Source organism: Episyrphus balteatus, chromosome 4 (assembly GCF_945859705.1).
Source record: "Episyrphus balteatus chromosome 4, idEpiBalt1.1, whole genome shotgun sequence".
Taxonomy (NCBI): domain Eukaryota; kingdom Metazoa; phylum Arthropoda; class Insecta; order Diptera; family Syrphidae; genus Episyrphus; species Episyrphus balteatus.
The window spans coordinates 47,033,175-47,045,593 of record NC_079137.1 but is presented as its reverse complement, the minus strand read 5'-3'; the positions used below and the strand labels follow the sequence as shown (position 1 = coordinate 47,045,593).

Genomic DNA, 12,419 nt, shown 5'->3' with positions numbered 1-12,419 from the left:
ATTGAGTTGCTAAGAACTGCATTCAGTCCTCCAAGACCTGATTGGAGAATATTTGCGGAAATTCTTCAAGATAAGCAAAAGATAAGCGAAACTACAGATTCTTTTATTTGTCGAAAGAGAAGGTTGTTTTCTCAACTAAAGAAAACTTTGCCAGAACAAACGATTATTGATCTGCTGTTTTCCCAAATAAGCCTAAGAATAAGAGAAAGATTGTCCAGAGAAGACGTCCAAACATTCCAAGATCTTTTGAATAGGGCAAGAGAAATTGAACTGTCTCTCAATGAAAACCAAACCTCACCCAGTTGATGTTCCTGAAAAATCAAACTCTAGCATTCGGTGTTCTTTTTGTCGAAAGAAGAATCATTCTGCAGAAGTTTGTTTTAAGAAGCTCGAAAAAGAAAGGAAGATAAATAGTTCTGAAAACACAAAACTGAATTGTTATGGGTGTGGTACTCCTGGGTTTTACCGATCGAATTGCCCTAATTGCAATAAGCATTTGAAATCAGATAGTCCAAAACAACTAGAATTTAATGCAATCTACACAACTCTTGTAGGCAGAAGTGTACCTACGGTAAACATTAATGTTGATGGTTTGAATGGGCAAGCATATTTTGATACTGCGGCAAGAACTAGCGTAGCTGGCTATCAACTTTTCCAGAAACTCAAACAGAAAAATAAGAATTTTCAAAAAGTGTTCGCTGAAATCACACTTGGTGATGGAACAGCCAGAAAAGAACTAGTGTACTCGACAATAGCTTGCATCATCATTGGTAAACGTTTCAAACAAATACGGTTTATCTGCCTACCAAGTGCAAAAAATAATAGAACACTTCTTGGCATAGATTTCTTAGAGCAATCGGGGATAGTACTAGATTTAGCCCAGCGTACATGGCACTACAAAGATGAACCAAACAAGATTTTTGAATTCAAATTGGAGGAATCAAAACTCAATAATGCTGTTTCTTTAAGTGAAGCTAAAATTGAAAAATTGACAAAGCCTGAGTCTCCTATAGACGATTTCATCACTTGGTTTGAACAAAACAACCAGTCAGAAATAATGAAAACACCAACGAAAAACCGTTTTCCGTCAAATGAATATTCACCAGCGGGAATTAATAGAATCTTTGAGAGCGTACTTCCCTTAAGTTACAACACCCCAAATGAATGTAATTTGTTTCCACCACTAAAAAAGCTGAAACAAAATGAAATAGATACAGATTTTATACCTATAAGCTTAAATTCGATCGATGTTGATTTAAGAGATGATGAAGCAGTTCAACTTTCCGAGTCTGAAAGGAAAACTTTAAGAGCTTTGATTGAAGATAAGAAACGTCTGTTTGAAAACATTTCCGCACCGATTCAAGGAGTTGAGCACACAATCAAAACAGTTACACATGAACCGATTGCTACAACTCCTTACAGATTATCTCCTACAATGAAAGGCAAATTACGCGAAGAGTTAGACGAAATGCTAAAAAATGGTATTATAGAAGAAACTTCATCAGCTTGGGCTTCGCCGGTTGTTTTGATACCAAAGAAAGATGGAAATATACGTTTATGTGTTGACTATAGACGCCTCAATAAGATTACGATTACAGATACGTATCCATTGCCTCGAATAGACGATTTATTGCACGCTGCTAAATCAACACCATTTATGACGACTTTAGATCTGAAATCAGGATATTGGCAAATCAAAATCTCTGATGTTGATAAACCCAAAACGGCTTTCACGACACCTTTCGGAATCTATGCCTTTAATCGTATGCCGTTCGGCTTGAAAAACGCGCCGGCAACGTTTCAACGGATAATCGACAAATTTCGAAACGGGCTCCCCAACATCCTTATACTAGCATACCTAGATGACATAATTATTTGTTCAGAAAATTTTGAAAAACACATTAAAGACTTACAACAAACATTGAATAGACTAAATGCATTCGGCTTTCATCTCAATAGAGGAAAATGTTTTTTTGCAAATCTGAGGTTAAGTATCTCGGGCACATTTTAACAATTGAAGGGTTAAAGATTGACCCGGAGAAAACAGACGCTATTATGAAACGCCCAAGTCCAAAAAATTTGAAGCAGCTCATGTCTTTCTTGCAAACTTGTTCGTGGTTTCGTCGGTTTATACCAGACTTCGCAAAAATATCTAAGCCCTTGTCAAACCTTACGAAAAAGAACACACAATGGAAATGGTCAAAAGAAGAACAAACAGCTTTTGAACAACTAAAACAGCTTCTTAGTTCCCCACCTATCCTACAACAAGTAAAAGAAGAAATGCCGTTTTTCTTATGGACGGACGCAAGCAACTATGCGCTTGGAGCTGTTTTGCTCCAGGGGGAGAAATATTATAATCCAATCGAATATGCCAGTCGTCTTCTTATTCCAGCTGAACGCAACTATTCGACAACAGAGCGTGAGGCTTTAGCTGTTGTTTGGGCAGTTCAAAAGTTTCGTGGCTATATTGAGGGAGCGGAAATAACGATTTTAACTGACCATCAGCCACTGAAATGGTTATTTAGTTTGAAATCACCAACAGGAAGACTTGCTCGTTGGTCCTTGTTACTTCAAACCTACAATATAAACTTAGAGTATACCCCAGGTAAACAAAATGTTGTGGCAGATACATTATCTCGTCCTCCTTGCAATGTATCCCATACAAACATCGAGTGCGAATGCATGTCGTTTGAAATTGATTTTCCGGCAAAAGGAGCCAAAGAAGTTCGTGACGCTCAGCTAGAGGATCCGGTCATTAAAAAAATTATTGATTCCTTTGAGGCAGATGATGAAAATGTCCAACTTCACACTGGTCGAGGATATATTATGGTTGATGGTATCTTATACCGGTATTGCTCGGAAGAAGTTTCTGAAAACGGACAGCTGGTTGCACCAAGATCAATGCAAGAAAAAATATTATATAACTATCACGATGCTCCAACAGCAGGCCATTATGGTATTGACAAAACAATAAATCGAATTACTCCGCTTTATTACTGGAAAGGTATGCGGTCAGACATAACAAACTACGTAAGAGCATGTCCTGAATGTAAGAAGTACAAACCAACTAACTTAAAATCTATTGGTCTAATGCAAACTGTAAGCAGTAACCAGCGATTTGAAGTTATTTCAGTGGACTTATTTGGTCCACTTCCACGTTCAGAAAACGGACATCAGTGGATTCTTATAGTTGAAGACTTGTGCAGCCGGTGGATAGAGCTTTTTGCACTTAAAGAGGCATCTGCAGAGAATTGTGCTATGAAATTGCTTGATGAAGTTATTCTCCGATATGGGGTACCAAGAAGAATGCATTCAGACAACGGTTCCCAATTTATATCAGCGCTAATGCAAAAACTAACATTCTGTTTGGGTATAAGACAAACGTTTACACCAATTTACCATCCCGAAGCAAATCCAGTAGAAAGAAAAAACAGGGACCTTAAAACACAACTTTCAATATGTGTTGGGCAGAATCATACAGAATGGTATTCGAAATTAGCAGCAATTCGTTTTGCAATGAACACAGCAAAATGTGCAAGTACAGGATACACAGCAGCATACCTTACGTTTGGAAGAGAGCTTCGTACACCGTTTGAAGTACACACGGATTTGAAGCAAGTTGTGCAGTCAGAAAATTTCATTCCTCAAATCACACCTCATTTGTTAAAGCTTGCAGATACGTTAAAAATGGCTGAAGAATCACAAGAGCTACTACAAGATAAAAACAAAGTATATGTAGACCAAAAACGACGACCTCAACAAGCGTTTAAAGAAGGTGATCTGGTCCTGGTGGATACACACGCGCAAAGTAAAGCAAAGCAAGGTATAACGTCGAAGTTTGTGCCAAGACGTGATGGCCCCTACATCATTCTGAAGAAGAAGGGGTCCTCCTGCTATATTTTGTCAGCTACAGACAAACCAGACCAACCCATTGGTTTACATCACGTATCATCACTCACACCATACGATGGTACAATCAACAATCCAATTTATCCTATTCGACCTCGAGGTCGACCTCGCAAATCAGTAGAGTCAGAAGAACCTAATATTCAAACCAATCAAAGTATCGATGTTCCAAGAAACGACGAAGCTACAAATCAATCAGTCCCGCAACAAGAGATACAAATATTAAGAAGATCTTCAAGACCCAGACGTATACGAACATATTCCCAATATTCCCAATAGCCTGTCGCATTATCGGGACGTTTTCAGCGACAGAGGGGGAGGTTGTAACGAACTGAATAACATTAATCAACATATATACCTATATATTTTAACAAATACAACAATTACATTTTAAAGTTTAATCTAACTATTCGAATTATTTTGATTTATTTATTGCTAACAAGAAAATCTAGTACATAAGTACATTTCATTTAATGTATGTATAAACATATTTTTGAGTCACTGTCACTTAACGAAATAATCTATTACGTTTTCATTTTACTGCAGTTTATACTTTCGTTCTCTCTTATTAAAAGTTAAACCGTAATTTCTAACTGTTACTTATTATGTAATTTTATCGTTTAATGTTAAAATAAAAATCATTCTACTTTGAACCGTCGAAGAGTCAAGAGCTCACAAGAAAATTAAGAAGTCTTTTTTTTTTTATTTAAGAAAATAATCAAGACACTTGTAGACCTTCGGGGCTCTGGTGGCTGATCCAACAATAGTTTTAGTATCGTGGACATATGAAGACGCATTTATGCTGTCACTTATGACCCGATATTGAAACTTTCATCTATTTTAATGAGTGGAGAAACCTTGCCACTACATTAAAAATTTAAACAACTTTAACTCTAAGAGCAAGTTCGTGCGACCCCAGTCGTGCATTTTATTTTTAGCAGAATAATGATGTAAAAATAGAAAATTGCAAAGCGGAGGACCTTCCCATTAATATAAAGAGTTCATATTTGGTGAGTATATTCTAGAGGTGTCTAGCAATCGATTTTTCAGAGTATAAAAAAAATCGATTTTTTTAACCCACCCTAATATGCAGTGTTGCCAAGATTTCCGATTGAACCCCGATGCGTTTGGTTTTGTCTATTTAAGTCCGGTCGTAATAAGAACCACACCTACTGAGTTTAAATTGAAAATTTTCATATTAGGGTGGCTCAAAAAAATTTCGAATTATACAATTACTTATGAAATTAAAAAAAAAAAAAAAAAACGCGGATATTATTTTAACCAAATTATCGAAGAAAACTAAACTTGTCATTAAAGTGGTTTAATTTTTGTTTTTACTTAACATAATAGAAAAAAATGTATTTTCAATACAGAGAAGGATTGCAAGACGTGGTTTATGAAGTTATGTAAAGTTGACTATTTTCGCATTAGCGGGCTCAGAAAAATGCTATATTTTACATGTACTCTTGGAATTCAACAAAAATTGATTGAATTAATTTAATATGAATTTAGTTTTACTATGAATATGAATTTATTTTTACTGTACCAAAAAAAACGCACTTAACAAACTTTTTGTGCAATAAAACACATTTTGTTTTTCAAAAACGCAACAAATTTTTTTATTTAGAGTGTTACTTAGTTAAAAATATTTTTTCCCTTCGATAAAATTTTTTTCAAATGTGAACCACGCGATTTCTTGTATTCCACTATTAAAAGAAGAAAGTAGTTTTTTTTTTTTAATTTTTATGTTATCTCGAAAATCTGACTGGATTTCGATTTCAGAGACCCAAAAAACATTATGATTCACAAAGTTGCACCTCCAGGTCAAAAACTTTTTTTTTGTTGGGCTGTGAAATTATTAGTAGCATTTACCAAAATTGTCCTCAGTAAAGATATCTTTGTTGTTGTTATCAATCAGGATTTCATTTCACTGGAAAACTGGTCCCTTTTTCTTCTCACACGATTAAATCAACAAAGAAAAATCGTCAGTGAAAAAATCATCAGATGTAAACCCTGACTAAATTTCATGAACGAATGATTTTTATTTAAATTTTTCATAATTTTTTTTTTAATAAAACAACTTTTATTATGATTCTTAAATAAATTTAATTTATTTCTATTCCTATTAATTCCAAATTTCTATACGAAACATTTCCATCATTATTTTTGTTTGCTCTTTTTTTTTTAAATACAATATACACATTATCATCAATAGTTACCGTTATTTGTCTTTTTCATCAAAAGGTTTCTCTTTCTTCGAACGTTTCCAATACTTTTAATATTTTCCAGCAGATTAAAGTGTGCGTTACACTAGATTCTAATAAATAATTTTTTTTTTGTTTTTATCATTTTATTGTTTGAATTTTTTAATTAACCTAAGCTTTTCTTATATATTTTTTTTATTGACATTATTTACAACTTAAATTTTGTTTTTAGATTTAAGTTTTTTTTTTGTTTTGTTAATTTTATTTTTTAATGAGATTCGACATAATTAAAAAATTATAATTTACGGAGAGAATTCACGATAAAACAACCATTTCAATTTGATTTTAAAGTTTTTTTTGTATCTTAAACTAGTTTATGTTAAAATCGCTAGATTTTAATTTTAAACTAACGATAGTTATAAGTTTTGCTTAACTTTACAAGTTGTGTTTTTTGATGTCGAGATTAACGTGATTTCGTGAGAATACTTTTTTTTGTTAAGGAAAAAAATAATATTCAAATTATGTAAATGGAAATTTTATTTTCTTAATTAACGTTTTTGAATCGTTTTATTTTTTTTTTTTTTCTAATGTTTAATAATGATTGAATTTTTGAGTGAGAATGAGGTGAGAATTAAGGTGAGTTGTCGGTTGGCTTATGTGATTGAATTATATTCATATTCATACTATAGGTGGAATCAAGTACACATCGAGAATGGGTTTTTGGAAATACATATCTTTAATTTATTTATAAATCGCATGATTGCACTCTAATTTAAGATAATAATCTCATTATTCGATAGTAAATTACACATAATAATTTTTAATAGTAAATTGCTACAAAAATTTTACTTTCGATGTGAACTTTTCTTAGTTCACTTTAATAGTGGTGGTTTTTTTTTTTTACATTGTTTTGTTATATTCCTATTTAAAAAAATTATCAAGCTTGTTTGTGTTTTTGTATATTTATTTTCAGTTCAGTGCAAACGGAGAGTAAATTATTGAAAAAAATGAAAAAAAAAAACAACAAATACAATCATTCTTAGTTTTAAATGGCGCCCAACGTTTAAACTAAACAAAATTAGTAAGTTTGTTGTAGGTTGGAGTTGCAGCTCAATTTTAAAGAAGCATTTTGGCCTAGTCCTAGGTTAAAAAAAAAATATTTCAGAAAAAAGGATTGCAGCTTTCACAGCAGTCAATTATTATTTTTCAAAATGCACTACGAAAACAACACCCACCTCCCGATAAAAATAAAAGTGAAATCCAACTGCCAATAGGTGTATATTATTTTCTTGTTTACTTAATTTTGGTGCGGATATACACATACACACGCATTAGCAGTGTTTTTTTGGGCATTGCTATCCGTATCCGCAGTTGGAGTTTAAATGCATTACAAATACAACACGCACCTGCCGATAGGAATAGAAGCTAAATGGATAGAATTTTGACAAAGTATTAGTTTCTTTTTTCCTTTATCTTGAGGCGTGCATATAAAGCTTTGTTCAATGTTGATATTTGGGAAGTTCTACTGCAAATAGCCTTGCCAAAAAAACACAGCTATTGTTGATTGATATTTGGAAAATTCTACACACTTCGAAGTTAAACCATTCATCATGAACTCCATTCGTATCATAGATTTGCTTTACGATTCTCGAAAAAAAGTTATCACGGAATCCATCGTAATCGAAAATTTCATTCATATTTTCATTACGAACGGATGCTGTAATTGGTTTTAAAGTATTAGTCGTAAATTTGATACCCGAATGAAATTCGTTAGGCCGGATAGTTGTGGAATGATTTTTCAAATAGGGGTTAATATCACTTTTCACTTTTTTTTTCAAACAAAAAATGAAGTTCTGGCCTTCCATTTTCCATTTCATTTAAACAGGCCAAGTTAAATGATAACCAAAAAAAAAATTTGTGGTTGGTTTTAACTTTTCAAGACTTCCGGAGTATGGAATACAAAGTCGATATTCAAAACTCAATCGTTTTCGATTATCCACCTTCAATTTGTGGATTTCAAAGAACAACATTCCAGTCACCTAAAATATGGATTTCCTTAGCTTCAGTTTTAAATGCGCTTTTATTTTCGAAAAACATGACAGCATAGATTTTGATTCAGATTCCAATTTAGAAAATCTTTTAGAAATGTATATTTTGGCACCACTGTAACTCGGGAATACAAAATACAGTTTGCATAAGAGGAAATAGCCAATCAACATGGTGCGCAAACTTGGAATATCTACTGAGGTTATTTTATTACAGTATTTATTAGGGTTTTAAAGTTTAAAAATTTTAAAAAAATATGCAATTTTGCCTAGCTTAAACTTATTTCTTACAAAAAAACAAAAAAAAGTACAATTGTTTACCTATGAATATGTGTCAGTTTCAAAAGTACTTTTTCTTAAATTAGAAAATAAACAAAAAATACATCTTTAGAAATTCAATAAGAATCATTCATATCTTTAAATTTCTTTGGCGCAAAAGAAACCAATGTTTGCCTAATAGAGCGTGACAAAATTATAAGTCAGCTATTCGTTCAACATTGGAATTTGATTCAAATTTTTAAAAAATTGTTTAAAATATAAGCTTTAAGAAATTTTTAACACTGCCTCTGCTCTGTTTTTAATATTTTGCTAGTGCTTTCAAGTTGAGTAACTTCTACCAACCTTTTGGTCCATCTTTCATTTCAGTAAGCTATTTGAATAACGCCTTATCACTGTTAAAAAAATAATGACCTAAATGCTCAAAAGTAGCTGATATACCTACATGAAAAAAAAAGATATTTACTGAAATCAAATTTCTTGGTCTAAGGAAAAGCCCTATGAAATAAACAATATAAACAAAAACAAGGAATAAACATAATAAAGGAAATAAAAATTAGTCATTTGTTAATAAAATTTAAAGTATATTTTTGTTTTTTGTTTGTTTTTGGGTTTCTCTTCGAGTTGGAAGAATGAGAAAAAATTACATATCAATATTGATTTTTTTTTTAAATAAAAGCTTCTAATATGAGTAAAAACAATTAAATTTATACATTACTTACTTAAACATTATTATTATTTATCAATTTTAATTTCTCTCATAATTACATAATTAGTTTTATTTATTTTAATATTTAAATAATATTTAATTTTTTTTTTTTCAATTTATTAATAATGTATAGGGTCAATGTGGGTAAATGTAAACAGGGGTAAATGAGAACATGGCTCATAACAAGCTTCAGTTAAGTCTCTGTGACGTATACATAAGTACAAATCGCGGACGCATGTATCTTTTAACTTATACGTCAAACTCAATGTTGTCAAGTGAGTATTCATTCGACGAGCGTATTTTCCGTGAAAGATAATTTTTTAAAGTGCCAAACAAGTCGTTAGTCTTTCAGAAATATTAAATATTTTTGCAGATTCAATTAAGTCAGTATAATTTGCAAATACTTTTTAGTTTTGAATTTTGATGTAGATTCTATGTGAAACAAACAAATTTTAAAATACAGGACATTTATGTCGATTTGCATGTGTTTAAATTTACCCCAGAATATTTTTCATAATGGGTAAATGTAAACAACGTATTCTGGGGGTAAATATAAACATATATTTTTGCTGAAATTATTTGTTTTAATAAAAATAAAGTATTTTTAGTCAATTACTATTGCTAAAGTGCCGTGGAGTCATATTTTAAAGTTGCCAAATCCATCATTTTCAGTGGATGATGTTGCAAAATCGGTCTTTGACGTAAAAATAAAAAAAAATATGATGTTCAGAGGTGCTCAGGATGCATATTGGGTGCCTATATAAAGAATCAAAGGAAGAAAACAAAAACTTTTATTGGAATTTGAAAAAGTTTTTGTCAAATACCTTCTTGAACGTTTTTCAAGTCGTTATCCATATGATAAAGAGGAAATTCTAAATTTTAAATCAGTGTTCACATTTACCCCGAATTTGTAAAAAAACACAAACATGGTGGGGTATTTGTAAACATGCCATATTTGACTGTAATTTCAACAATTTGGGAAATATTTGTTTATATTTATAAAGAAGAATTGCCATCATTTCATATTTGCATTTGAAGATACCTGTGAAGTTGTTCCGTGAAAACATATTAAAATCTGAAGTCAGAAGAAAAAAAAAGCATTAAATTGTTTACATTTACCCACATTGACCCTAATCATTTTCTTTGTTTTCATATAAGAAATGTTATTTTAAATAGTACATAAATGTATTTTATGTAATGCATTTTAATACATAGAAGTTTAAATATTTTTCTTATATGCATTTGAATTTGTTCGATCTAATATTAAAAATATACTTTTCTTTTTATGTGTTTTTTTTTTGTATTTTAAATATAATATTTAAATTTTTTTTTCTTGTATTGTATATTAAATATTTTTTATTACATTTTTTGTCTTAATTAAATAGAAATTTATTAATTTGCATCTTGTGTTAATTTATTTTTATTTATTTATTTTTTTTTTTTTTTGGAAAGTTACTCAGTTTGCTTATAATTTATTTATTAATTGTTTTTGTGAGCTTAAATTTCTATATAATTATTAAAAAAAAAGAAAAAAAAATCTATTTATAAGAATAGGGTTTCCGGCAAATGGATAACTAGTTTCACTTTTTTATTGAATTTCTTTTTCTTTATTAATAAATCTATACATACTGTTTCATTATTGCATAAATATTTAATTATTTATTTTGAATTAATTTCTGTAATAGTTGCCTTTGAAAGGTTGTTTTTTTTTTCAATTTTTAATTAAAAATGCAAAAGAAAACAAAAAATAAAATTTAAATAAAATATTGAAAAAGAAAAATTAAAAAAAAAAAAAAAACAAGTATACTATCGTATATGTATAAATAATTTAGATTAATTAACGCTTTGTTTTTAATTAATTTTGTTTTATTTTTTTTTCTAGGGATTCTTCATAATTTAAATTATATTTCTTTTTAAGTTTTTTTTTTTGTTTTGTTTGTTATTTTATTTATTTAGTAACTGGCTTCGTGCCCTGCTAATATATAGAGGTCGTGTCCTTCGTCACTTCCAAGTGAACCAGTTCTATATAGTTGACTTTCAAGGGCAACGACTCTGTAATAAAAATAATTATTTAATATTTTTTTTTTAAATTAAATAAGAGCCCTTTTCAAGTTCTTATTTATGTTTTATAAGAACAATTGAAAATCAATATCACAGAAATTTAAAAATAAAAATATTGATTTTGGAAAGCTTCTAAGAGTAACTGATATATTATAGTTCAAGATCCCAGGGCCGCCAGACATTACTTATTTTCTCAAGAAAAAAATGTATGGAATTACGTAGTGCTAGGACATACTATTAGTGTATGGATACTGGCTATCTTGTGCCGACGGCCATTTTACCGGTAACAGGTGCTAAAGGTACGAAAAATACGTACTTACTTTTCTCATTTTCTCAAGGCTGATTTTTATATATGATACTCGGGGAACTAATTCAATAATTTTTGTAAGCTGCCAGACCCATCGGATGGGCCTAACACCTTGCCAGACACGCATAATAGGAAACAGGAAAGTTAGATTTTATTATATGGAGGTCTGGGAAAAAAATAATAAAACATTTTGACTTCAGGACTCAAAAGAGTATCAAGACACGCGTCGAAAACCACATTTTGCACAATCGCATCTAGAGTCATTTGGCCGCCATTTTGTTTTTTTAATAAAAATTGCAATTTTTCACATAACTCACGTATTTTTGAATCTAAAGAAAAAAAATGTATCGCAAACTTGAAGATAATTTAATTTACTACAATATATGTTAAATTACTTTTTTCGATTATACCTTCGGTTTAAGAGTTAGGGTGGTTTTTTTTTTGAAACCATATTTTCGTCATATCTCTTTTATTTGAGCTTTTTTGAAAATTAACTTGAAGTAAAAGTTGTAGATCTTTTTATTACCTTAAATTATTACATTAACGGTTTTTCGATTTGACAGTCCGTTTTTGATCTGTAGGAAAAAAAACTTCAAAAAGGTTGCAATTTTTTAATATAGGAAAAATATTCTAGTACAGGGTAATTTGCATTAGATGTTACAACTTACAACAACCTAGGCGTGTAGGTTGCACTCAGACAAGAACAACATCGTATAACTAACACTACCAGACCCGTTTCGACAGCTATTTTTTTTTGCCAGACACCTTAAAGCTTTGAAAAAAATAGTTTAACTTTACTTTTTTTTCTCAAGCTTCATTTTTATATATTGTACTCAGGGAACTAATTCAATAAATTTTTGTAAGCTGCCAGACTATCGGATGGGCCTGACACCTTGCCAGACAGGCACAAA

General features: G+C 30.7%; 1 protein-coding gene across 5 annotated transcripts in view; it reads right to left on the bottom strand.

Annotated features, from left to right (window-relative positions):
* Positions 1-11,058: 11,058 nt before the first annotated feature.
* LOC129920091 (mitogen-activated protein kinase kinase kinase kinase 5) overlaps positions 11,059-12,419 on the bottom strand; it is a 108,035-nt gene continuing 106,674 nt past the window's right edge. For all 5 annotated transcript variants that reach the window (XM_056001270.1, XM_056001271.1, XM_056001272.1 and 2 more), the window contains one exon: positions 11,059-11,192. In XM_056001270.1, coding sequence (XP_055857245.1) covers positions 11,093-11,192 — 100 coding nt within the window. In that variant the 3' untranslated portion in view covers positions 11,059-11,092. The remainder of the gene's footprint in view (positions 11,193-12,419) is intronic.